We start from the raw sequence: 24,234 nt of genomic DNA, 5'->3' as shown, positions 1-24,234 counted from the left end.
AGGTAGTTGAAAGCAGCTATCAAATCCCCCTCATTCTTCTCTTCCACAGGCTAAACAATCCCAGTTCCCTCAGCCTCTCCTCTTAAGTCATGTGTTCCAGTCCCCTAATCATTTTTGTTGACCTCCACTGGACTCTTTCCAATTTTTCCACATCCTTCTTGTAGTGTGGAGCCCAAAACTGGACACAGTACTCCAGATGAGGCCTCACCAATGTCGAATAGAGGGGAACGATCACGTCCCTCGATCTGCTGGCAAAGCTCCTACTTACACAGCCCAAAATGCCATTGGCCTTCTTGGCAACAAGGGCACACTGTTGACTCATATCCAGCTTCTCGTCCACTGTAACCCCTAGGTCCTTTTCTGCAGAGCTGCTGCTGAGCCATTCGGTCCCTAGTCTGTAGTGGTGCATGGGATTCTTCCGTCTTAAGTGCAGGACTTTGCACTTGTCCTTGTTGAACCTCATCAGATTTCTTTTGGCCCAATCCTCCAATTTGTCTAGGGCCCTCTGTATCCTATCCCTATCCTCCAGTGCATCTACCTCTCCTCCCACTTTAGTGTCATCTGCAAACTTGCTGAGGATGTAATCCACACCATCCTCCAGATCATTTATGAAGATATTGAACAAAACCGGCCCCAGGACCGACCTTGGGGCACTCCGGTTGATACCGGCTGCCAACTAGACATGGAGCCATTGATCACTACCCGTTGAGCCCAACAATCTAGCCAACTTTCTATCCACCTTATAGTCCATTCATCCAGCCCATACCACTTTAACTTGCTGGCAAGAATACTGTGGGAGACAGTGTCAAAAGCTTTGCTAAAGTCAAGGAACACCACATCCACTGCTTTCCTCTCATCCACAGAGCCAGTTATCTCGTCATTCTTAAGTGAACCACAGTAAATAGGAAAAGATCTTACTCCATGGTTCCATGAATTGGGATTTCTCCAGTGCTATTCTGCTTACTGGTTGGAAACAATGAACCACGTGGATGGTGATAGTGGGGTACACCATACACTGTATAAATATTTGACTCAAAGCTCTGTTTATAAAGCAGTGATTTTCCAACTCACTCTAAGAGCTTTTACAGTAAAGATTTGGTTTTCAGCATTTACAAGAGGTCACCCATTAATCTGCTGGGTGATGGATAGGGCCCTACCAAATTCATGGTTCACTTTGGTCAATTTCATAGCCACAGGGTCTTAAAATTGGCCAATTTCACAATTGCAGATGTTTACAGTGTTGTAACCATGGGGGTCCTGATCCAAAAGGGGATTGTGTGGTGTCCCAAAGCTGTTGTAGAAGGGCTGCAGGATTACTATACTTGCTTCCGTGCTGCCTTCAGAGCCCAACTTGGAGCTCAGGCAAGAGCTGTGGGAAGCGAAAACCCAGAGTATAGGTCCCTGAGCCTGGGCTCTAGCCCTGGGGGGTGGCAGCCCCCAGCCCAGGGTCCAAAGCCCGGGCAGAAGTGTGGGGGGCGGGGGGAAAGTGCCCCAAGCCCCGGCAGGAGCCACTGGGGGGAGGGGGAGGAGGAAGGAGGGGAGCAGCAGCTCCGAGCTCTGGCAGGAGCTGCAGGCAGTGGCAGCAGCCCCCAGCTCAAGTGCCCCAAGCCTAGGCAGGAGCTGCAGGGGGTGGAAGTCCGGATCCCAGCTCTGGGGCTGCTGCAGCACAGAAGTGAGGGTGGTACATGTGGGAGGTGGGTCTGATCTTCCTCCGATAACAGTTGTACAAGGGAAGGACAAGTCCTGTCTGTCCCCAGCCCGGCTGATTTCAGGGAGATCAGATTTCATGGGGGAGGGTTTATTTCATGGTCCGTGACATGTTTTTCACTGCCATGAAATTGGTAGGGCCCTAATGATGGAACTTGAAACTCTCCAATTGTAGTATATAAGCCAAGAGACAAAATATATATTTGGGGCTTCTAGTCTTAGATATACAAGTTAGAAAGCATTAGTCCACCTGTCTAGTCTTGAAGGGTTAAACCAAATTAACTTACCTGATATTTGGTGAATTTAAACTGGAATAGACAGATAGACTTCAAGTGTAACCATTTCAACATGTATTTAATCAATCTATTTAATGACAGTGGCAGAAATGATCAATTCTCAACCTTTGACCAGACTAGCCTGGCCCCACAAGATGGGGACAAAACATGGTCTAGTGGCTAAAGCACAGCCCTGAGTCAGGAGATATGGGCTCTGTTATCAGCTCTACAACACAGTTCCTCTCCAGATGGCCCTTTGTTATGCTACTGCATAGGTGGTTTAGTTTACGATATATTTACTGATGTACAGCCCTGTAACCTGACCGTGACAGGACCTGACAACAAGCATTTGGTTCAAGTCAAGTGCAAAAATAACCTGACCCTCTTAGGGTGGGATCTCTTCCTCCTGTCCCTGGGATCGACAGCGTGCCAAGGAGTTACAGTACCTTTTGCTCTATGGAATGCACACAGCGCAGAAGGGGGCAGCAGCTGGCAGGAATGTGGCACATGCAGCTGCTGCACCAATGATGCCGACTCAGGTTTGGGAGGGAAAGGTTGGAAAATAGCATGACCCTTTCCAAGCTTAAAAATTAGGCCAGAGCAGACCTCTGTACTGAAGAGAAAATTTGGGAAACTTCTAATTTCCTGCAGGTGAACGAGCCTCTGATAGTGTGGCTGATGTGATTAGGCCCTATGATGGTGTCCCCTGAATAGATATGTGGACACAGTTGACAATGGGCTTTGTTACAAGGATAGGTTCCTGGGTTAGTGGTTCTGTCGTGTGGTGTGTGGTTGCTGGTGAGTATTTGCTTCAGGTTGGGGGGCTGTCTGTAAGCAAGGACTGGCCTGTCTCCCAAGATCTGTGAGAGTGATGGGTCATCCTTCAGGATAGGTTGTAGATCCTTGATGATGCGTTGGAGAGGTTTTAGTTGGGGGCCTAATCACATCAGCCACACTATCAGAGGATCGTTCACCTGCACATCTACCAATGTGATATATGCCATCATGTGCCAGCAATGCCCCTCTGCCATGTACATTGGTCAAACTGGACAGTCTCTACGTAAAAGAATAAATGGACACAAATCAGATGTCAAGAATTATAACATTCATAAACCAGTCGGAGAACACTTCAATCTCTCTGGTCACGCAATCACAGACATGAAGGTCGCTATCTTAAAACAAAAAAACTACAAATCCAGACTCCAGCGAGAAACTGCTGAATTGGAATTCATTTGCAAATTGGATACTATTAATTTAGGCTTAAATAGAGACTTGGAGTGGCTAAGTCATTATGCAAGGTAGCCTGTTTCCTCTTGTTTTTTCCTACCCCCCCCCCCCAGATGTTCTGGTTTAACTTGGATTTTAACTTGAAGAGTGGTCAGTTTGGATGAGCTATTACCAGCAGGAGAGTGAGTTTGTGTGTGTATGGGGGTGGGGGGGATGTGAGAACCTGGATTTATGCAGGAAATAGCCCAGCTTGATTGTCATGCACATTGTGTAAAGAGTTGTCACTTTGGATGGGCTATCACCAGCAGGAGAGTGAATTTGTGTGGGGGGGTGGAGGGTGAGAAAACCTGGATTTGTGCTGGAAATCACTTTAGATAAGCTATTACCAGCAGGACAGTGGGGTGGGAATAGGTATTGTTTCATATTCTCTGTGTATATATAAAGCCTGCTGCAGTTTCCACGATATGCATCTGAGGAAGTGAGCTGTAGCTCACGAAAGCTTATGCTCTAATAAATTGGTTAGTCTCTAAGGTGCCACAAGTCCTCCTTTTCTTTTTGCGAATACAGACTAACACGGCTGTTACTCTGAAACCTGTACACAAAGTAAAACTATTTCCCCATGTTTATTCCACCCCCAACTGTTCCTCAGACGTTCTTGTCAACTGCTGGAAATGGCCCACCTTGATTATCACTATAAAAGGTCCCGTCCCCCCCGCTCTCCTGCTGGTAATATCTCACCTTAACTGATCACTCTCGTTACAGTGTGTATGGTAACACCCATTGTTTCATGTTCTCTATGTATATAAATCTCCCCACTGTATTTTCCACTGCATGCATCTGATGAAGTGAGCTGTAGCTCATGAAAGCTTATGCTCAAATAAATGTGTTAGTCTCTAAGGTGCCACAAGTACTCCTTTTCTTTTCACTGTACTAGAGGAATTCCCATGCCCTTCCTCCTCTCCTCCCCCCCAGTGACATTGCATATGTAAGGCATTAAGAATGCTTCAGGCCAGTTATCTATATAAGATTTCAGGATTGTTACTCTGAAGTCTAGAATGTTTGTTGAGTTGGCGTGAAGCGATGGAAACAGCTATGAGCATGGCTGAAAGCTCTTTTTATTCAGAATATCAGCAGGTTCTATCATGACTGGGATAGGGTCTGTTACCATCCAATTTTAAGTTCTCAGCCATTTTCAGTTTTATGAATTACACCCATGCAACAGCAAGGCATGTATCTATGGCACGCCAAGGGTCCTAGACAACTATAATATCAGAGGTAACCCAGCCAATTACCACACTTACTCTACAACTAATTTGCATGCAACCATTTCATTGGTTATATGAAGGATACTACATAGATGGTGGATTACTTGGCTCAACTCCTCTGTGGGGCTTGAAAGCTTGTCTCTCTCACCAATGGAAGTTGTCCAATTAAAGATATTACCTCACCCACCTTGTCTCTCTACAATTCTTCAAAGACACCCACACAACATAACCAGCACCCACAACACCACCAAACACACCCAGTCTCTCACTGAAGCACAGCCCCTTATTCATCATCTGCACAAATCCACACAAATTTCCCAGTACAACACAACCCACATATAAATCAACGCAACTCTTCCAGCTCACCACACAGATTCACCCACCTTCACTCATTTACATGAAGCCACAGCTCATCTCCAAGTTTGATTGTCGCTAGGTTCATGGCCTGTTACCATCCAATTTTTAAATTTTCAGCCAGTTTTGGCTTTAAAAAAAACAAAACCCACGATTTAACGAATTACACTCCTGCAACAGCACAGGATTTCAGCTATTACTTTTCATATTAAAAGGATCATAAAATAGTTTTCTAAATCAAAATGTTTCACTTTTTCATCACTCCAACATACTCACAAGTGAAGATTAAATAGTTGTCTGGGTCAGAGCGTATCAAGTCAGCATACAGACAAGATATTCTTCCTTATGTCTCTGTGTGCAGAATGCTAACTCTGGCTGTTAGCAAGTGGAAGAAGCCAATTTCAACACATATTGGGTGAGGTGGAGCAGAAGAGATGTCTTGAATTACCACACTGCTGTCTGCTTAGGTCTTGTTTCCATATTAGACGCTCTAGCTTTTCACTTGCTGTGATACTCAACAGTCCACATGCCCTCCTTAGAAGACTGTACTTTCAAGTTTTAAGATGATCCATATGTTCCTGTTACATGTCATAATTGGAATCAAACTCACTTTGCTCACTCTGAATTGCAAAGGTCACAATTCACTCTGTATGGTTGTTTTCAAGAGCAAAGCTGTAGGGCAGTGACTTAAAGGACACTGGGAACCTCCCATTTATGATGAGAGTCACATGTTCCCATAAAGGAGAAGTTTGTTCTCTCCCCTTTAGCAGTTAAGCTCTATTATAAATTTATCAGAGCACTGAGAATAAAGTCAGTTCTCCCACATGTTAACATACAGGCCTTTAACTACCAGAAAGGCATTGTCAAAAGCACAGTAAAACCAGAACCATAATTATATTTTCTTCATTTATTCAGGTGGCGTGATTTATAATAGCAATGACTTCTGAGCCAGGCATTTCCTGGCAGTTAAATTATAAGGATATTGTCAATTTGAAATTTAGGCATTTAAAGAAACCTGAATTAAAAGCAGTAGTGGGTACTATATCTGTTCCTGAGTCCCTTTTGCCTGTTTGTGGTTACTGCTTTCTCTCTCTATTTTTAAAGCTCTGTCCCACATGGTGCTGTGTGAAATATCTGCACAGAGAAGAAAAAACTAATCGCACAGGGAAAACCATGAAACTCTGTGCAGCAGAAATTTCTGTAAGTCAGCTGAAAAAATTAATACTTCAGTTATAACATTCTATTACACAAAACAAGGGCAGTTAATCAGTTCTTTTGAAAAAGTTTACACTGGTGTGCCTGTGAAATTCCTCAATGCCTCTACCCAGAGGTTATTACAATAGGACTTTCAACACTCCCCAATCTCCTTCGCTAATGAAAGCAATGGTTTAATCTGCCCAGTTGACTTTAAAGCATGCTGACCAGGCTGGGCAAAAGATATGCTGTTTCCATTGATGTTTGTTTGCCTGCAATCCCCAGTGGTGAGACTTCTCAGCAGCACTTCAGAAGGGGCTACATTGCTTTAAAGTTTCACTATTACTTAAAATGTTGTTTTGGGAGCTGTTCCAGGGGCCCCAATTCAGATTTTTAACCAAGTGCAAAACGTCAAAGCAGCCCAGCCAGCTGCCATGGCAACAGGAAAGAGGGGGAGGGAATGATTTGGTGAGAGGTGGTGAACACGAAAAAGCATTCCTAAAACTCTCCTCTACCCCACACTAGACTAGCCCTTGAGTCCATCTGCTCTTCAGCAGCACTTTATAATTCCTTGGTTCTGCTCAATTTTTATTCTCTGTCATAGCTGAATTAGGAGCTGATTGACTCACAATTAGCTTCATCAGAATTTGAGAGCAGAATGACTGCTCCGCCCATAACTGTTGCTGGAAGGGATGACATGCTCATGGGGATAATAAGAGAAGAGGGGCCCAAAGAAAAGTGAGGCCAGAAAAGGTGATGAGAGTAAGAGAAATCATTTGTCAACAGCAGCTCCTGTTCTGACTGTACTGACTCACCAGAGCGATGCTGTACGGGTCACATACTCATCCATTTGGCCTCAGACCCTTTCCAGGAAACAGCTAGCTGTTAAGAGGGCATATACATATATCCCTTGAGATCTACAACCTCCACTCTAATGGAGAAGAAACTTTTAGACATCTTCCCCGCTCTAACTGTGCCTCTGTTCCTTTCTGCCCCCAAGAGCTTTGTTTGTAGCTCTGAAGCATAAGGGTGGGGGGCTGCCTCTCTTTCATGAGATCGCCTCTACAGCAGGGGTGGGCAAACTTTTTGGCCCAAGGGTCACATCTGGATATGGAAATTGTATGGTGGGCCATGAATGCTCATGAAATTGGGGTTGGGGTGTGGGAAGGGGTGAGGGCTCTGTCTACAGGTGCGGGCTCTGGGGTGGGACTGTGGATGAGAGGTTTGGGGGTAGGAGGGTTCTCCGGGCTCAGACTGAAGGGTTCGGAGGGCAGGAGGGGGATCAGGGCTGGGGCAGAGGGTTGAGGCGCTGGGGGATGGCTCAGGGGTACAGTCTCTGGGTGGCGCTTACTTCAAGTGACTCCCAGAAGCGGCAGCATGTCCCCACTCTGGCTCCTACACAGAGGCTTGGCCAGTCGGCTCTGTTGCATGCTGCCCCATGCTGCCCTGCACCTGCAGCTCCCATTGGTCGTGATTCCTGGCTAATGGGAGCTGTGGGGGCAATGCTTGGGGTGGGGGCAGTGTGCAGAGCAGAGTCCCCGGCTGCCCCTACTCGTAGGAGCTGGAGTGGGGACATGCCGCTGCTTCTGGGAGCCGCATGGAGCAGCCCCCGACCCTGATCTCCAGCTGGAGCACCAGAGCAGGGCAAGCCCCAGACCCTGCTCCACAGCGGGAGCTTGAGGATTGGATTGAAATGGCTCACGGTCCAGATGCAGCCCGCAGTTGCCCATGCCTGCTTTACAGAGACAACAAGAGTAGCTAGCAGTTCTTTCCTTAAGAAGGTGGGGTGAGGAGCCCTGTTAAACAGTGACAGAGGTACTGCCCTCCCAAAACCAGTATCTGTCCTTGATATAGGGCTGACTATAGTAATCTGAGATGGTGGAACCAGAACTCCATAGCCCTATGGATTTCAGGGAAGGACACACTGCTGCCATATGCCAGTAAAGCTTCCATCCTCCTGGTTGGATGAACTTACAAAATTTTACATAATTTTGGTTAGTAACAGTGTGAAACACTAGGATCTGACAATGCTCACACAAGAAGGCAAAAGTTTATAACGCCTTTAAAAACTGTTTCGGAGGCTGGACAAATGCCATGGTTCCTTTTGCAAGGACATGGCTGGCAGAAACATGACCTAAGTCATAGCCAGGGACAGCCTTAACACCAGAATCCAAGAATGAACACAATCAGGATCTAGACCTTTCTAACTTTAAGCCAACCCTTTAAACTACATCTGTCTGGTAGCATAACACCTCCTAGTGGAAGATTTTCAAGACAAACAGGACTGTCTTTATCTCCTCAAACAAGGAGAAGACAAGATATCCTTCCTGTGAGAGGGTCACTCCCCTTACGCAAGAGCCCCTGTCAGCTGGGTGTGTCTGCACTGCACCTCTCTGCTTTGCTTGCGGTGACCCCTGCTGGCAGTTAAACTTCTCAGGTGGGTCTTCAGTGACTCAGCCCTCTGGCCAAGTCACACACCGTCTGTATACGCACCAACAAAACAGACCCCTTACAGGGTAGTTCACCAGGGCCTGCCACAGTACCCTCTGTAAAGTCTCTGCCCGTAGCCCTATCTCTGGGCTCAGTCCTCAACCAGTCCAGCAGGGCCTATTGCAGCACCCTGATTCAAACAGTCTCTCAGCCCCTTCTGGGCACTCTCTCAAACTGTCCCTGCTCTGGTTTGGAGCAGTGCTCCCAGGGCTTCCTCCCTGGAGCCTTCGCCTACTGCCCCAGCTCTCCAGATGAGTCACTCGTTACAGTTCAATCCCCTTCTGGGGTGGTATCAAGAGTCCCACAAATGCTGACCTCTCTCTCAGGGTCTTCAGCTCCTTCCTGGGCTACTTCCCTTCTCAGGGCTTAAGCCACTTCCGTAGCGGCTGGCTGGGGGGGACACAGGCCTGCCCCCTAATCTGGGTTTCAACTCAGCAACCCTATAAGCAGCCGCCACCTGCTGTGTCCCTTTAATCGCTGTGTTACCACGGGCCACTTCCCCGTGGACCCACTACTTTCATCTTTATCTCAGGGCTGAAGTCTGAGTCCCTGCAGTCAGCAAGGAACATCTTCCTTGATCCCCTGGCTCCAATCAGCAACCGAATCTGCTCACTCCAGCAGCTCTTTTATATGAACCTGCTGGACTCTGATTGGCTGCTCCCTGCAGCATCTTCTGATTTGCTGCTTCCCCAGAGCTCCTCTTGGCAACCTGGAGGACTCACCTCTTCTGCTCTTTCCTGGGGTGTGGTGTGGTAAGGCCAAGAGGTCTCCAGCAGGGGGCCTCAGGGTCTGGTACACCCCCTTCATGCTTCCATAGAAGCTTGTTAGCAGTGCTGTCAAATGAAGAAACTTGTAAGTAAACAACCAGCTGTTCTGCTGGGACAATAAATCTGGACTCTGAGGTAAATAGGCAGATGAACTTTGGAAGGGCCAGCTCTGTTAGGACCAGACCAAAGTGACTAAGGTTCTGACTATTCTGTTGATTCTTCCTCAGTATTCTGGGGATGAGAACAAACAGAGATGGCCATTGGAGCCCTTTTCCCCAGTGTGAACGAAGGAGGTCTGATATGCATGGTGGGTCTTTACCTGCACTGAAGCAGATGTTCTGCTTTGTAACAAACTAGTCAATGTATGGATGACCGCAGCCTGACAAATATCAGTCATGACACTGCACAGATGACTGAATGCAAGACGATCCAGATTTTTTCTAATCAAGCTATCGACTGAAAAGTTTAATCCCTGCAAAGTGCATAGCAGACTGATTGCCTCCTAACACAGCAGGGGTGACTAACCCCTGTCCATGTAGATCAGGGATGGGCAAACTTTCTGGCCTGAGGGCCACATCGGGGTGCGGGCCTTCCTCCTTGTATGGAAGGCCGGGTAGGGAATGCTATGTCCCCCAAACAGCCTGGTCCCTGCCCCCTATTCACCCCCTCCCACTTCCCATCCCCTGACTGGAACCCCCTGCCCCAAACTGCCCCCCTCCTGGGATCCCACCCCCTATCCAACCCCCTCCCCCCCCGTACCCTGACTGCCCCGACCTATCCACATCCCCACCTCGACAAGCCCCTCAGGACTCCCACGCTCTATCCAACCCCCCCGTTCCCCAACCCCTGACCGCCCCCCGGAACCGCCCCCAACCAACCCCTGGGACCCGCTACCCAACCTCCCCACCTCTGTGTGAGCTGCTGCCGCCCCCTTACCATGCCGCTCAGAGCGGCAGGAGCTTGCAGCCCCGCTACCTGCGTGGCAGCATAGCTGCAGCGGAGGGGGGATAGAAGGGGAGGGGCCGGGGGCAAGCCTCCCCGGCTGGGAGCTCAAGGGCCGGGCAGGACGGTCCCATGGGCCAGATGTGGCCCACGGGCCATAGTTTGCCCACCTCTGATGTAGGTAATACATTGTGACCATATTGTCTGAAAATCTGCACCAGTTGCCCTCTGGTCTGTGGGAGAAAATGTGTGAGAGGGAGCCTAACGGCTTTCAGCTCTAGCAAGCTTGTAAATCCTCTACTTTCAATGTCCCTAAGGATCATCAATTGTTAAGAGATCTTAGTGTTCTCTGCAACTCAGGACATACACCAGAGACAACACATCAACAAAAGGCCAACCTGGCACTGCATAAAGCCCCTAGAGCTACCAGTGCAGCACCGAAGTTAATGGAGCTGCAGAGAACAATATCCCTGAAGAAAGTGCAGAGGCCATCAATGCATCCCAAAGAGTAAACTCAAACTGAGGGGCCGAAAACCCAGCCTCACAGGCATCAACAGCTCAGCATACAATTCTGCCCTAATAGGGGCAGGGCTCTCCTTCGCTGACTGCTGTCAGTAAGGAACTAAAGGGCAAGGTTTTAGAAGGCACTGAAACATTAATCATTGATCTTTGTGAGAGACATCTACTGGTGCCTCAAAGGGCCATGCCTTTGAGAACTAGTAGCTAGTCTACACTATCCCACTAATCTGCACCAATGCAGCTGTGTCTCCGTGGTGTGACTGGTGAAAATGTATTTTGACAACAGGAGAGCATCCTCAGGTCAGCATAATTACCCCACCTCAACGAGAGGCAGAAGCTGTGTTGTGGAAGAGCTGTCATAGCACCACATGGATGTCTCTTTAAGTCGATGTAACTTACATCTACTTAAGCGGTAGTGTAGACAAGCCCTAGATGACGTCCTGTTTTTCTTATACTCAAAGCATACGATCTAGAAGCAGGGATCAAGGTGATGTTCTCTTTTTAGAGACGTGCTTTAACTAACATCCACAGAAGAGCAAAAGCAGCAAGCTCATTGTGGTGTGATACTAGAATGGACCAAAAATAATGATAGCTGAGGCAGTCACTAATCATCAAAATATCCTGCACAGATGAAATATAATGCAGCAATAAAGGAATCCAGATACTTAAGTTTATATGTAGCTATGTGGGAACTTAAATGTTATATAAGTCACACATGATACTTAAGTGCCCACTACTACTTGATAAGATGAACATTCCATTTAGAAAGCTATTTGTGCATCAGTCTATTCTCCCCATCCCTCTACCCTCACCCATCAAAATAAGGGGGAAATTAATAATTCCATTATTAATTTTTTGTTTGCTCCTGCTGCTTATTTTCTCCAGAGCACAGGCCACTTGATTTATAGGCAGCCACTGCTACTGAGCCAGCTTGCAACACAAAAATCAATGGTTGAATCAGAGAAGATCTGAAAAGTCCCCACAGAGAGTCCAGTGAAAAGCATAGATTATTCCCACATTCTTTTCCAAACGTTTGCATTTTCATAGTATCTTATGGAGATTCCCTTCACATTAAGTCATGAGACACTTATCTTAACTGCTACAAAAACGTGCGACTTACTCCCCAAGTGAAACCCATCCTCTGACACTTTCCAGAGTAACTAAATTGTGAGGAGACAATCCAATTTCAAAGTATGCAATCACTCCACTGATGCATCTGCTAACTTCAAGAGTCCAAAATAAACTCTCAAAAAAGCTCCATATAACTTAATATACAAAATTTAATCAAGTGCTCACACTCATCTAGATTTCATTATTAATAAAAATAGAAGAAAATGGTTTGGCCACAAGACACTTTGTTTGCAATGAGTTTATAATGAGGTTCATAGAATCATAGAATATCAGGGTTGGAAGGGACCTCAGGAGGTCATCTAGTCCAACCCCCTGCTCAAAAGCAGGACCAATCCCCAACTAAATCATCCCAGCCAGGGCTTTGTCAAGCCTGACCTTAAAAATATCTAAGGAAGGAGATTCCACCACCTCTCCAGGTAACACATTCCACTGTTTCACCACCCTCCTGGTCAAAAAGTTTTTCCTAATATCCAACCTAAACCTCCCCCACTGCAACCTGAGACCATTACTCCTTGTTCTGTCATCAGCTACCACTGAGAATAGTCTAGAGCCATCCTCTTTGGAACCCCCTTTCAGGTAGTTGAAAGCAGCTATCAAATCCCCCCTCATTCTTCTCTTCTGCAGACTAAACAATCCCAGTTCCCTCAGCATCTCCTCATAAGTCATGTATTCCAGTCCCCTAATCATTTTTGTTGCCTTCCGCTGGACGTTTTCCATTTTTTCCACATCCTTCTTGTAGTATGGGGCCCAAAACTGGACACAGTACTCCAGATGAGGCCTCACCAATGTCCAATAGAGGGGAATGATCACGTCCCTCGATCTGCTGGCAATGCCCCTACTTATACATCCCAAAATGCCACTGGCCTTCTTGGCAACAAGGGCACACTGTTGACTCATATCCAGCTTCTCATCCACTGTAACCCCTAGGTCCTTTTCTGCAGAACTGCTGTCGAGCCATTCGGTCCCTAGTCTGTAGCGGTGCATGGGATTCTTCCGTCCTAAGTGCAGGACTCTGCACTTGTCCTTGTTGAACCTCATCAGATTTCTTTTGGCCCAGTCCTCCAATTTGTCTAGGTCCCTCTGTATCCTATCCCTGCCCTCCAGCGTATCTACCACTCCTCCCACTTTAGTGTCATCTGCAAACTTGCTGAGGGTGCAATCCACACCATCTTCCAGGTCATTTATGAAGATATTGAACAAAACCGGCCCCAGGACTGACCCTTGGGGCACTCCACTTGATACCGGCTGCCAACTAGACATGGAGCCATTGATCACTACCCGTTGAGCCCGACAATCTAGCCAGCTTTCTATCCACCTTATAGTGCATTCATCCAGCCCACACTACTTTAACTTGCTGGCAAGAATACTGTGGGAGACAGTGTCAAAAGCTTTGCTAAAGTCAAGGAACAACACGTCCACTGCTTTCCCCTCATCCACAGAGCCAGTTATCTCGTCATAGAAGGCAATTAGATTAGTCAGGCATGACTTGCCCTTGGTGAATCCATGCTGACTGTTCCTGATCACTTTCCTCTCCTCTAAATGCTTCAGAATTGATTCCTTGAGGACCTGCTCCATGATTTTTCCAGGGACTGAGGTGAGGCTGACTGGCCTGTAGTTCCCAGGATCATCCTCCTTCCCTTTTTTAAAGATGGGCACTACATTAGCCTTTTTCCAGTTGTCCGGGACTTTCCCCAATCGCCATGAGTTATGGCTACAGTGACTTCCACACATTGCAGTTAACAGTTTAGCTGCTCACCCAGACTGCCACATCACACTAGAAGTGAAGTCCCTACACCAGTTGTCATCAACTGTCATTGCCCTCCACAGTACCACTTCCAGGATCAACCCACACAAACAAGCAGTATAGTCATTAAAATAGAAATTAGGCACAAACTTAAAATTAAGCAGAACTAATAAGTTTGAAAACAGACATTAATGAATTAGTGAGTTCAATTTATAGGGTTACTGTCAGGTCAAATCTGAACAAAACTTATGTTTAGAAAAGAGTTTTTATAAAACTTAAAGACAAAAGAAAAATTGTTATTTTTTCTCATCTTTTGGAGAAGAGTTAATATTCCCTGAAATGCTTGCAACCCAAACTTTGCAGCACTGTAGCGTATCAGAACTTGAAGTGAAAATGACTAGTCTATTTTCATTGTTCAAGCTGGGAGAAATAAAGACTAAAACAGAATAGTGAAAAGTAAAATTGTGAAGAGCTTTTGCATTTCTGGCAAACAAAAAAGTGGAATATTCTTGTATAAATGGAAGTTTCCCTACACCATGTGTGTAGGAAAGAGCCAGATGATTTCAAAGAACTACAGTATCTGGAGATCAAGTATGCAGCTGGAATTTTTAAAGCGGAGTTAAAGAAACGCAACACTGTAATTGGATCTTTAAAGTAAAATTTTCAACTGCTGCTGGATACTAAGTCAAGCTTCATGGTACCAGGATGTACAGCTACCACCAGCTTTTATTAGTTCCCCGTACGGCTAGATTGCATCCATTAGAATCCTCACAGCAACGTAATCAATTAGAGTAAGCAGTTCTTCTACAGAGCACACAACATGGAACTGAAGTGACATATGCCTCTCCTTACCGCCTGCTGGCAGTTCAGTCCAATGTTTCCCTTCTCCCCACGTATAACTTTCATCAGGCAATGCAAAGTACGCCCTTTCCGATGCAGCCCTGAGCAGTGGTGTTCAATCTCCCCTCGGCAGCTCAAAATGATTTCCGGGCTCAGCGAGAAGTCTTCCATTAGCATGCGCCGGTAATCCAACATTTCACCCTGGCACTCACTGCTCACCTGCCGACCTAGGCCAAGTGAAGGTAGATGTGATTTAGTGTTAATGCTTAGCGGGGTCTTTCTGTAGTGCGAGGAAGGTTATTGTAATTGAGTATTTCACACACTGAAGGAGTAGAGACAATACTGGCATTCTGTACAGCAGTGAGGCAATATAGATAGTTACTGAACACCACCCGATAAACCAGTGAACAAACAATTATGACTGATAGTCACTGTTAATACTTCAAATCAATAGTAACATAACTGCTGGGAATAGGAAGTTCTTTAAATAGAATATTTTATTCGGAAAAAATTTACAGGGACATTCCAGTTTGAGCATATATGGTTCAAGAGCAGCTTTTGTACCATAAGCAGAAGCCCTCAATGGATTTCTAGCCTTGAACTACAAGGTTATCATCTATTCTTAGCACATTCAAGCTATCAGTTTCACTGCAGAGATCGAAGCCACTTGCAGTAAATTAAGGGACTTTTAGGTAATTGGAAAATATTATTCTGGCCAAACGATGGGTTAAAAGTGCCATTTAGGGAGAGAAAGGTTTCATGGGAGACAACAGAGTCTCGTACTCAGACGGCCATGAAGTTCAGGCACATTACAGAAATGACATGCTGGATTTCTAGCAAATGGACAATAGTTAAACAGAAATTCAGCTTTAAAGAGTTTAAGATATGTTAGAAACCTTTCTAGAATTCCCTTATACAGTTTGACTCCAAAACCTGAAACTGGAAATCTCTCAACTCCAATTTTTGCCAATTCCCAAGTCATGCTTAAATTATACGGCTGGGAGAGTGAAGCAATGTTCCTTCTGAGCTAGAATGTGTGCACCTCTGGACTAGATAGTGCATAACATGTTCCATCAGCAAAGAGGAAATTAAACACACCACAGCAACTGCCTGCAGGGTTGAGGAATTCAGGGAAGCAACCAGTCCACACCTGTCCTATAAAGAAAACGCTACAGTAGGCAGTAAGTAGAACATTTTTTACACAATCCAAATGTAATTACTCATTCAAGGCCATAAATGCCAAGACTTTGATAAAGGCTGCCACGGCACTTTGGCCCTCATTGCGCCATAGGCGTTACAGCATGCAGTCCTACTAGCTATGGGGGGATAGCTCACTGGTTTGAGCATTGGCCTGCTAAACCCAGGGTTGTGAGTTCAATCCTTGAGGGGGCTATTCAGGGATCTCGGGCAAAAATGGGGGATCAGTCCTGCTTTGAGCAGGGAGTTGGACTAGATGACCTGCTGAGGTCCCTTCCAGCCCTGATATTCTATGATTCTCTATGATACAGACCACTGCAGAGTGGTTCAAACATCTCCAAGACACAAGTTAAGAATGTGTAACTGTGTGCGCCACTTGTACACAGTATTATAGCAGCTTTGCCAAGTTTATGTAACATGGTCCTGCTTTTTGAGACCCTCTGATAGGCCCTTATGTTCTGCAATGCCTGTGGGACAGTTATGGGTTCCAGGGCAGCCTCAGCACTCATTATCTTTGCTTTCTACATTTACAGAAAAACATTAATTAGCATTGTGTATCACTAGGATGCAGTATGCTCTGCTGATATATATACACACATGTGTATAGTAAGAAAATTAATTTACTTAAACAACTTAGCTGAGGGAGATGGGCTACTTACAACAGGCAAAAGAGTAAGTGAATAGCTTTGGCTTTCATGTTGTGAGTTGATCATAAATTAAGTTAGCGGTTTATATCATATACTAAGTAACATATATTTCACATTTACTATATAAGCAAAGAGGAAAATCACTTCGATTAGCTGTGGAGGGAAGGATTTAGTACAGCTGTTTCAGGTTTCAGTTCCACAGCAACAATTTAAGTAGACTTAGCCATTTTATTGTCAAGGATTTTAAAGTATATAATAGGAATCACTGAGCACACTTCAGAAACTATTCTCCATTTGATAATCTTCACACTGAGATCTCTGCCATGATGTAAGAATTCAAATAAGCAATGGTCTTCCACAAAACACATTAAGAGTTACAGGCCAGATTTTATTTTAAACCTTAGCTACAAAACAATCCACCAGATCTCTAACAGCTTAGGCATATGAAAGTTTTATATCAAGTACTGTTGCATGAGGGACACCCCACTGATGGAAGTATCATCAGTAGGCAGTTCCATTTTTCTTTGATGAGCTGGAGCTTGAAAATAGCAGATTCTGCTTAATGAGCAACCTCTTGGTGTCCAGCAAAAGAAGTTGCTGTTATCTGGAAATTGCCAATAAGTGGAAGGCAGGTTTATAGGCCTATAGCCAGGGAAGGAAGCACTGAATCAGGCTCTCTCTGGCTGCAGCCACACAAACCTGCCTGCAGTCAGCACTGAGCATGTCCCATTGCTTTCTTCCCTGGCTGCAGCCCTGCAAACTGTGGCCAGGGCCTTTCTTCCAAAAAAAGTTCTTAGTAAGCAACATGCCTGTTGCCACAATCTGAATGCCATTAACACTATAGTCAATGGGATGGATCAGCCCCTGGCAAAATGTTGCGATTAAGCAAAAGCTGTTAATATTGGGATTGCTATTAAGTGGAATCTATTGTAGTTAAGTTTCCAAATAAGTGAGCAAATCACGCTACCCAACTCTAACCCCTCTCACCTCTGTGCACTGCAGACTCTAGACACATCAGCAGGTAGGAAAGCCTGGCTTCCCGGGACCGGGGAAGGTTCTCCACGTTACAGCGGTACTTCTTCAGGTCACTCTTACAGGATTTGGCCAATGAATAACTGACTTTATAGTCTTGAGCAATCAGCTTTTGACGGGTTGTCAGTGCATCCCGACACTGAGGAAGATAAGTGTTAGAACAGTTGAGCTATCAATACAAATATATACCATCATGGGGTGTATTTGTCAGCCCACTCGAATATAGCGTGGCCCTTTAAGGGGTTGAAAGGTCCAACATAAGGACCTAAGGGGGATGTGAAGAGAAAGGAAGTAGTCTCAGGAATGAATGGTGTTTAGAGATAGAGTGATAGGATTTCCTCTAACAGGCCTGGGGCCAGGAGTCTTGCAGAGAGGGCAGGGCAAGACGCCCCTCTCCTCCAACCAACTGGCGACAAGCTGCCTCCTCCCTCACAGCAGACAAGACACCCAGAGATACCATCAAGGAAAGGCTGAAGCCTGATTAAGGAATAACGGCCAGTTGAGGCAGAGACTGGCAAAGGCCTCAGAGCTGGTGAAAACACCCCCTCAGCTCCAGAAAAGAGAACTAAGGACTCCTGCTCAGGAAGGACCAGGAAATCTGACTAACAGAACCCAGCTCTAGAGAGGAAAGCTGGGGATTCCTGCTTAAGGAAGCCGTGAAAAGAGTAACCCAAAGGAGGAACCCAGAAGGTTTCCAAAGACAGACTCAAGAAAGAAGAGAGTCTCCTGCTTATATTTATGGCTCTAGTTAATAAACAAGACCTTTGGAAAAGGGGTGCTCTTTGATTAAAAAGAATTTGTCTGCATTTGTTTATAAGCCAGGTGAAGGGGATGTGAGGCAGGTCTCCACTGCAGCGCCACAGCTGACCAAAAGGGAGCACACAGGGTTGAGCTCCAGGCCATGAGTCTGTTGCCACTCAATACATACATCATGTACTCTTAGAACCAGCACCTCGGGCTGCGAGAGTGCAGGTTGTCAGCTCTGAAGCTTGTAAAAGTTCACTGCTGCTTTGGATATATGCACATGCCGGGAGGGTATGAAAATGCTTTTCTATTTCTCACCGTGCTGAGCTCATAAGCTCCTATCTGCAGCAGTGCTTATCATGCCACAAAAAGCCACTGCCTCTAAAAAGGCCAAATATACTTAGGAAAAAGTGGCAGCCACTTGGAGTCTAAAATACTCGTGAGAAATGAAGCTTAGCTGGAGCCATTCTTAAAAGCAGGCACTACTCCTACAGTTTTGATTTCGGCTCATTTTAACTGAACTGTTAGATAGTTAAAACATCTGAAGAAAATGCAATGAGTACATTGCCTCCAGGTATCTCATCACAGGCTCATTCACTCTGGCAAGCCCCAAAGCAGGTCTGCCCAGATACCTCTCATCTCCATCCCTTCAGACAACAGATACTTTAATTCTTTTTAGCCCCAATCATTAAGATGCTGCTTTGGGAGTCGAAGGGGTTCCTCTCTCTCAAACATGTATGCCACTAAAACTATAAGTAAGAACCTCTAGTATGGATGATAAAGATCCTTTCCCCTTGCTTCCCGCACAGCTCACATTCACCCGTCATGAGGCTCCTTTACTGCACTATTCTGGATCGAGTGTCCCAAGGATGCTACTTGATGGCAGCAAACTGCACAGCATCCAGACTGAATTACTCCTGTATTGCTTGCATTTATGTTCCTGTGCCATTAAACAAGGTGAAAATATAGATACAGACGGAAAAGGTTTTGGACTCCAGTCTGGCACATCTGTGAGATTAAGTCAATTTGTTACAATTCCTATTAAACTCTATAGAGAAATTTAGAAAACTGCAGTTACCACAGACAATGCATCATTTCCACAAATTTGCTAAAAACAGCCCTTGATGAGTAGCCTGGTGACAAAGCGATAGGTTTAATATGCAATCCCTATATCGAGAGATACATCAAAACAATTTGTTTTACACACAAAAGCAACACCATTTATCTAGGACTTAAGGGATAAATAGCAACATCACCATTCAACGTTTAAAGTAGGAATAGCCACCCAAAGAACAGGAGAGATAGCTTTACTTGTCAAGATCCCTGAATTTCCTGACCTTTGCTTTCCCTGGCTTGGTAGAAGGACTACAGTTGTATATCCTTAGTGCTTTATATACCAAACGTAGCACTCCCATAACTAAACAAGAGTAACCAATCCATACCATGCTGGAAGCATGAATGTCCCAATTTAAAGGCATCTGTTCAAAGTTATTCAAGGATCCATATCTGTCTGGCCAGCTTAATAGTGAGTTACTGTAAATTTAGTAATACTGGGGATAGGGATGAACAAGACAGAGGGTCAGTTAGCTGGATGGATGATCAATGAGTAAAGGATTTGCCCACCTGAAATAGATACCTACCTTTTCACTCATAGATTCTTCAAACTTGTGGTTAAAAAGGCACTTGTAAACCCGGCCTTCCCCAGCCTGAGTCTGTGAAACAGAACAACAACACTGGTCATTTAGGATAGTTTACAGCTTACCCTCTTGCTAATCAAAATCCAATAGAATTGTGCTATTGTACCAAAGACCTACTTTTAAACTAATTAAGTAGTGTTCATGTACATTATGGGAATAAATCACTAACATTTCTTAAACATAGCACAGAATTGAAGGTGTTTTTTTGTAAAGGAAAATATTTCAGCTGAGTTTCCTTACTCTGGCTCCTGGGTTCTGCCATCTTTTCGCTGAGAAAATACCTTTTCAATTAATGCAAGAGAACCAGAACAAAGCAATAGGTCTGCTTTCCTGCTGCATCACTCCATGCCACTTCTCCATTAGCAGAGCCTATGATGTTTCTGCTGCCGTTAATTCAACATCATGACAAGAATTGGAGTAATCCAGAGATTCTCCCCTCCTGTCCACTCTAAAACCACACAATGAGATCAAAATGTACTTTTCATAAGAGCTCATAGGAGTTCCCGGTGCCAAAAGTGCTAAACTAAAGGCTTAGAAAAGCAAGAAAATCTGCTACTCAAACCACAGAGATAAAAAAAAACCTGACAACTTGTTTCCAGCCACTCAAAGGACTGATAAAAATGAGATGCTTAACAGAGATCATATGCTATTGACGGTGGAACAGAGTAGTAACCAAAGGCTGCCTAATGTGGTTGATCTCTCGCACAGTTTTCACCATAGAAGATGGACGTGTGAAGGCTGACAGGTAGTTCCCAGAATACCTTCGGCTGTTATGTGATCTTGCTCTGGTTCCTCTCTGTCCTTTGGTTCTTTTCAGGCATTGATTTGTGGGATAAGACAGAAGGGATGAAAGGACTAATATTTCCAACTACTCACATTTTCACAGAAGCGTTCCCGGTCATCGCGGCATGCGAAGTACAAGTGTCGGTCCAAGTGGAAGTCATCAGAGGAGAGTTCAGCCACACGAAGAATTGCTTTCTTACACACATCAGAAACCTGAATTCTGGGATCACTCTCCTCTGCCTCCTTTACCAGCCCTTTCTCCAGGCAGGCCACCACCTCTCCTTGTGAGTGCGCATCCTACACAACAAAAAGATTGCATCAAGACCTTTACCAACAGGATTTGTGGTCCATTATTTACAAGCAGAAGACAAGAACAAATATTTCATAACACATGGGAATGTGGAAAATGCCTGGTTACTAATTTAATGTATCCAATGTGTAAAAATCCATATTCTGCACCGCAAGCAGCCCATAATGCTGATTTACACATCCCACACTAGGCTTAGCAAGTGGCTAAGAAAGCCCAAGCAATTTTAACCCTTTATAGATACCTACCACCAGAATTAAGTGACGCTCTATTTAAATATAGACTTGAAAATTATGCAGACATGCATTCTGTTCCAGTAGGTCACGGACATTCATACAGTTGGTAGGAGCAACAATTCACAAAGCCTGGAAATAGTTGGCTCCCAAATTCAGACTGAGATGAGAGAGAAGTACCCCACCGTCAGGCTCCAAGCCAGGAGTGGCCAAACAAAACTAAACTGTAAAGCGATCTGCTCTGTATTCACAGTCCCCACCTCTCTTTGTAATCCAACAGCCTTGAGTGGCATGATCCACATACCGTATCTGTGACGTTGCACCCCATAATGCTTTATAGAAATATGCTTATGAGTGTAAATATGACATGACTGGAATATGTTTTATTCTACATATGCCATGTAACATATCTCTGCAAAGCTTATGAACTAATGGATATATTCATCCTATTTACATGCATGTATCATTTTTGTAATCAAAGTTATGAATATTGGCTATGTACTTGCTTGATTTTAAGTAGCCTCACTGAAGCAGTTGGTCAGCTTCTTGAGAAAAGACTATTCTCATTAAGTGCCCAATCAAGAAACACTTAAGCTAACAATGAACTTTAAGAGATGCAAATCCACATCTGAGCTTTCCTGGGAATGTGGCATCAGCTGGTAAAGTTCTGAGTCATGGATGGACATGTGACTTGCCCATGAGACTCCAAAACTCCATCTTGCAGCTGGATCTTCACAGGAGAGAAGAGGTTTCCACCCACAAAAGAAAGTCTATTTAAGCCCCTAGAAACCTCTCCATTTTGTCTTCAGCTGGCTCAAGAGGTAGCCTCCCCAACCCCAAAGGATACCTGAAAGAAACTGGAACAAAGGACAGTAACTACAGGGGTGTGAGTGATTACTGGACCCAGACTAGGAGGATAGTCTGTAAAAGAAGCTTATAGGAACATGTCTGAGGGTGAGATTTTATCTGTAATCACTTTCTTACTGTATTAGGCTTAGCCTTCCGTGTTTTATTTTATTTTGCTTGGTAATTCACTTTGTTCTATCTGTTATTCCTTGGAACCACTTAAATCCTATTTTTTGTATTTAATAAAATCACCTTTTACTTATTAATTAATCCAGAGTATGTATTAATACCTGGGGGCGGGGCAAACAGCTGTGCATCTTTATCAGCGTTATAGAGGGTGAACACTTTATGAGTTTACCCTGTATAAGCTTTATACAGGGTAAAATGGATTTATTTGGGGTTTGGACCCCATTTGGAGTTGGGTAACTGAGTGCTGGAGACAGGCGCACTTCTTAAACTGTTTTCAGTTAAGTTTGCGGCTTGTGGGGGATGTGGTTCAGACCTGGGTCTGTGTTTGTAGCAGGCTAGCATGTCCGGCACAACCAGGGAAGGCACTGAAGTCCCAAGCTCGGGGAAAACAGGCTCAGAGGTAGTAGTCCCAAAGGGGGTTTCTGTGATCCAACTCATCACAGTATCATAACAGACTGTTGAAGTGCTGACGGTTCACAGTGGAGTAGCCTCCTTCAATGCTTCTGGGTTTGCTTTAATGTGGTTTAAGGAGATTATCACCGTTTAGACACACTGCTTAGAGCAGTTTACCAAAATGGCCAAGTTATCTTTAATCTGACACAACCTTCTTATCACCATGGCAACAGCAAACAACAGTGTCACATTAAAGGAACATATTTGGGGGAGGGGAGGAATTAGAAAGCTGCTCTGTCAATGCAGCCTTCACTCTGGTCACTGATAATTAGTGATGTTAAGCACTCACAAAGGAGCTTTTAGCAATCTAGGATTCTCAGTGCTAATTCCACCAATGAAAGAAAGTCAAAGCATCCAACACTGCACTGAGTCTCATACGATAAGCAACTCCAGGCTAACGTCCACTGCCAAGTGGGCTCAACAGAGCCCAAATGTAACTTTGGATCATGAGTAACAATAGCAAGCAACCTGAGGAAGCTCACTGGTTTCCATAGGATGGCACTAGGTGAGTCACTTCTGCCCAGCACCCCTGAAGTAGGCAGCAGAATGTTGATCAGTGAGTTTTTCACAGCCACACAGCTGGGCATGCTTAGAAAATTAAAACAAAAAGGTACCCAAGACTCCTGGGGCCTTCAGAAAGTCTGAGCCCTTAAAATATGAATCCATCTCTGGTGGAGCTCTGACCAAGACAGCTGGCTGAGAAGAGTTCTATGACCAGAGGACTTTCAACTATCAGCCCCTTTCCTTCAATGTAGGCTGCTTTGGTGTGATAATCACCTACTCTAAGGGAAACTGTCCAGTAGTGCCCTATCTGACTGCTTGGATAAATCAAGCAGCTCGTGTGTCCTGCACTAACAGGCATTTACGGTGAGCCCTTATCTCCTTCAGTCCCGCTCTGTATGTCAAGCAAGTGTTACCATAACAGCTATGAGCAGACAGCAGCAGGGGTTGGAACAAAACAGGAATCTTTCAAACAGTAACATTGCTATTTAAAGCCACATAATTCTTCCAATAATCATTCCCTCCTTTCCGACATTTCTCCCGGCTCAGGAAGCCTCCAATACTGGCACACTAGGAACACAAGCAGCATTCAAAAGCCACGAGTTACTTAAACCATCACCAAGCCCAGAACTGCCACCACTTTTTTTTAAAATGGCCAAAAGGATATTGGGTAAAAACCTGATGGATGTGTCAGCTGAGCTCCAGCCATGAGTCAGCAGCCTTCAGAGGTGCCATTACAGAATACTGCTAGTGTGTGGCATCATGCCAGAATATTATCCCACACTACTGATTTATCTGTAACCATGCTGGACACAAATCTTCTCCCTCAAATCCCCGTGGTGATGCACATACAGCCATTGCAATCGAGCCATTTAGTATTACAAACTTCATAAAATGTGGCTTAAACGCATTTGACAACTCCCTGCTCCAGCCTGCCTTCCAAGCTGCAAGCTCTGCTTCAAAGATCCTCTCATTCATCTGCAAGCTTACAGACTGGGCACCCTCCTTGTTCGGGCATGAGACAACGAAAACTTTTCCTACCTGGGAAGGGTATGGTTTCTAGCCCTAAGGCAAAAGAACTAGAGAGCACTCTATTCAAGATTTCCTCATACCATGGGATTTTCTTTAATTAAAACTTCAGATAAAGACT

General features: G+C 45.0%; 1 protein-coding gene across 4 annotated transcripts in view; it reads right to left on the bottom strand.

The window, feature by feature from the left end:
- GLG1 (golgi glycoprotein 1) overlaps positions 1-24,234 on the bottom strand; it is a 176,672-nt gene that overhangs the window by 39,143 nt on the left and 113,295 nt on the right. For all 4 annotated transcript variants that reach the window (XM_073307096.2, XM_073307099.1, XM_073307098.1 and 1 more), the window contains 4 exons: positions 20,649-20,852; positions 19,716-19,787; positions 17,287-17,470; positions 14,468-14,682 (listed from right to left, as the gene is read on the bottom strand). In XM_073307096.2, the coding sequence (XP_073163197.1) occupies positions 14,468-14,682; positions 17,287-17,470; positions 19,716-19,787; positions 20,649-20,852 (675 nt within the window). The remainder of the gene's footprint in view (positions 1-14,467; positions 14,683-17,286; positions 17,471-19,715; positions 19,788-20,648; positions 20,853-24,234) is intronic.

Source organism: Lepidochelys kempii, chromosome 12, assembly GCF_965140285.1.
Source record: "Lepidochelys kempii isolate rLepKem1 chromosome 12, rLepKem1.hap1, whole genome shotgun sequence".
Classification (NCBI taxonomy): domain Eukaryota; kingdom Metazoa; phylum Chordata; order Testudines; family Cheloniidae; genus Lepidochelys; species Lepidochelys kempii.
This window is presented reverse-complemented; position numbering and strand designations above follow the sequence as displayed.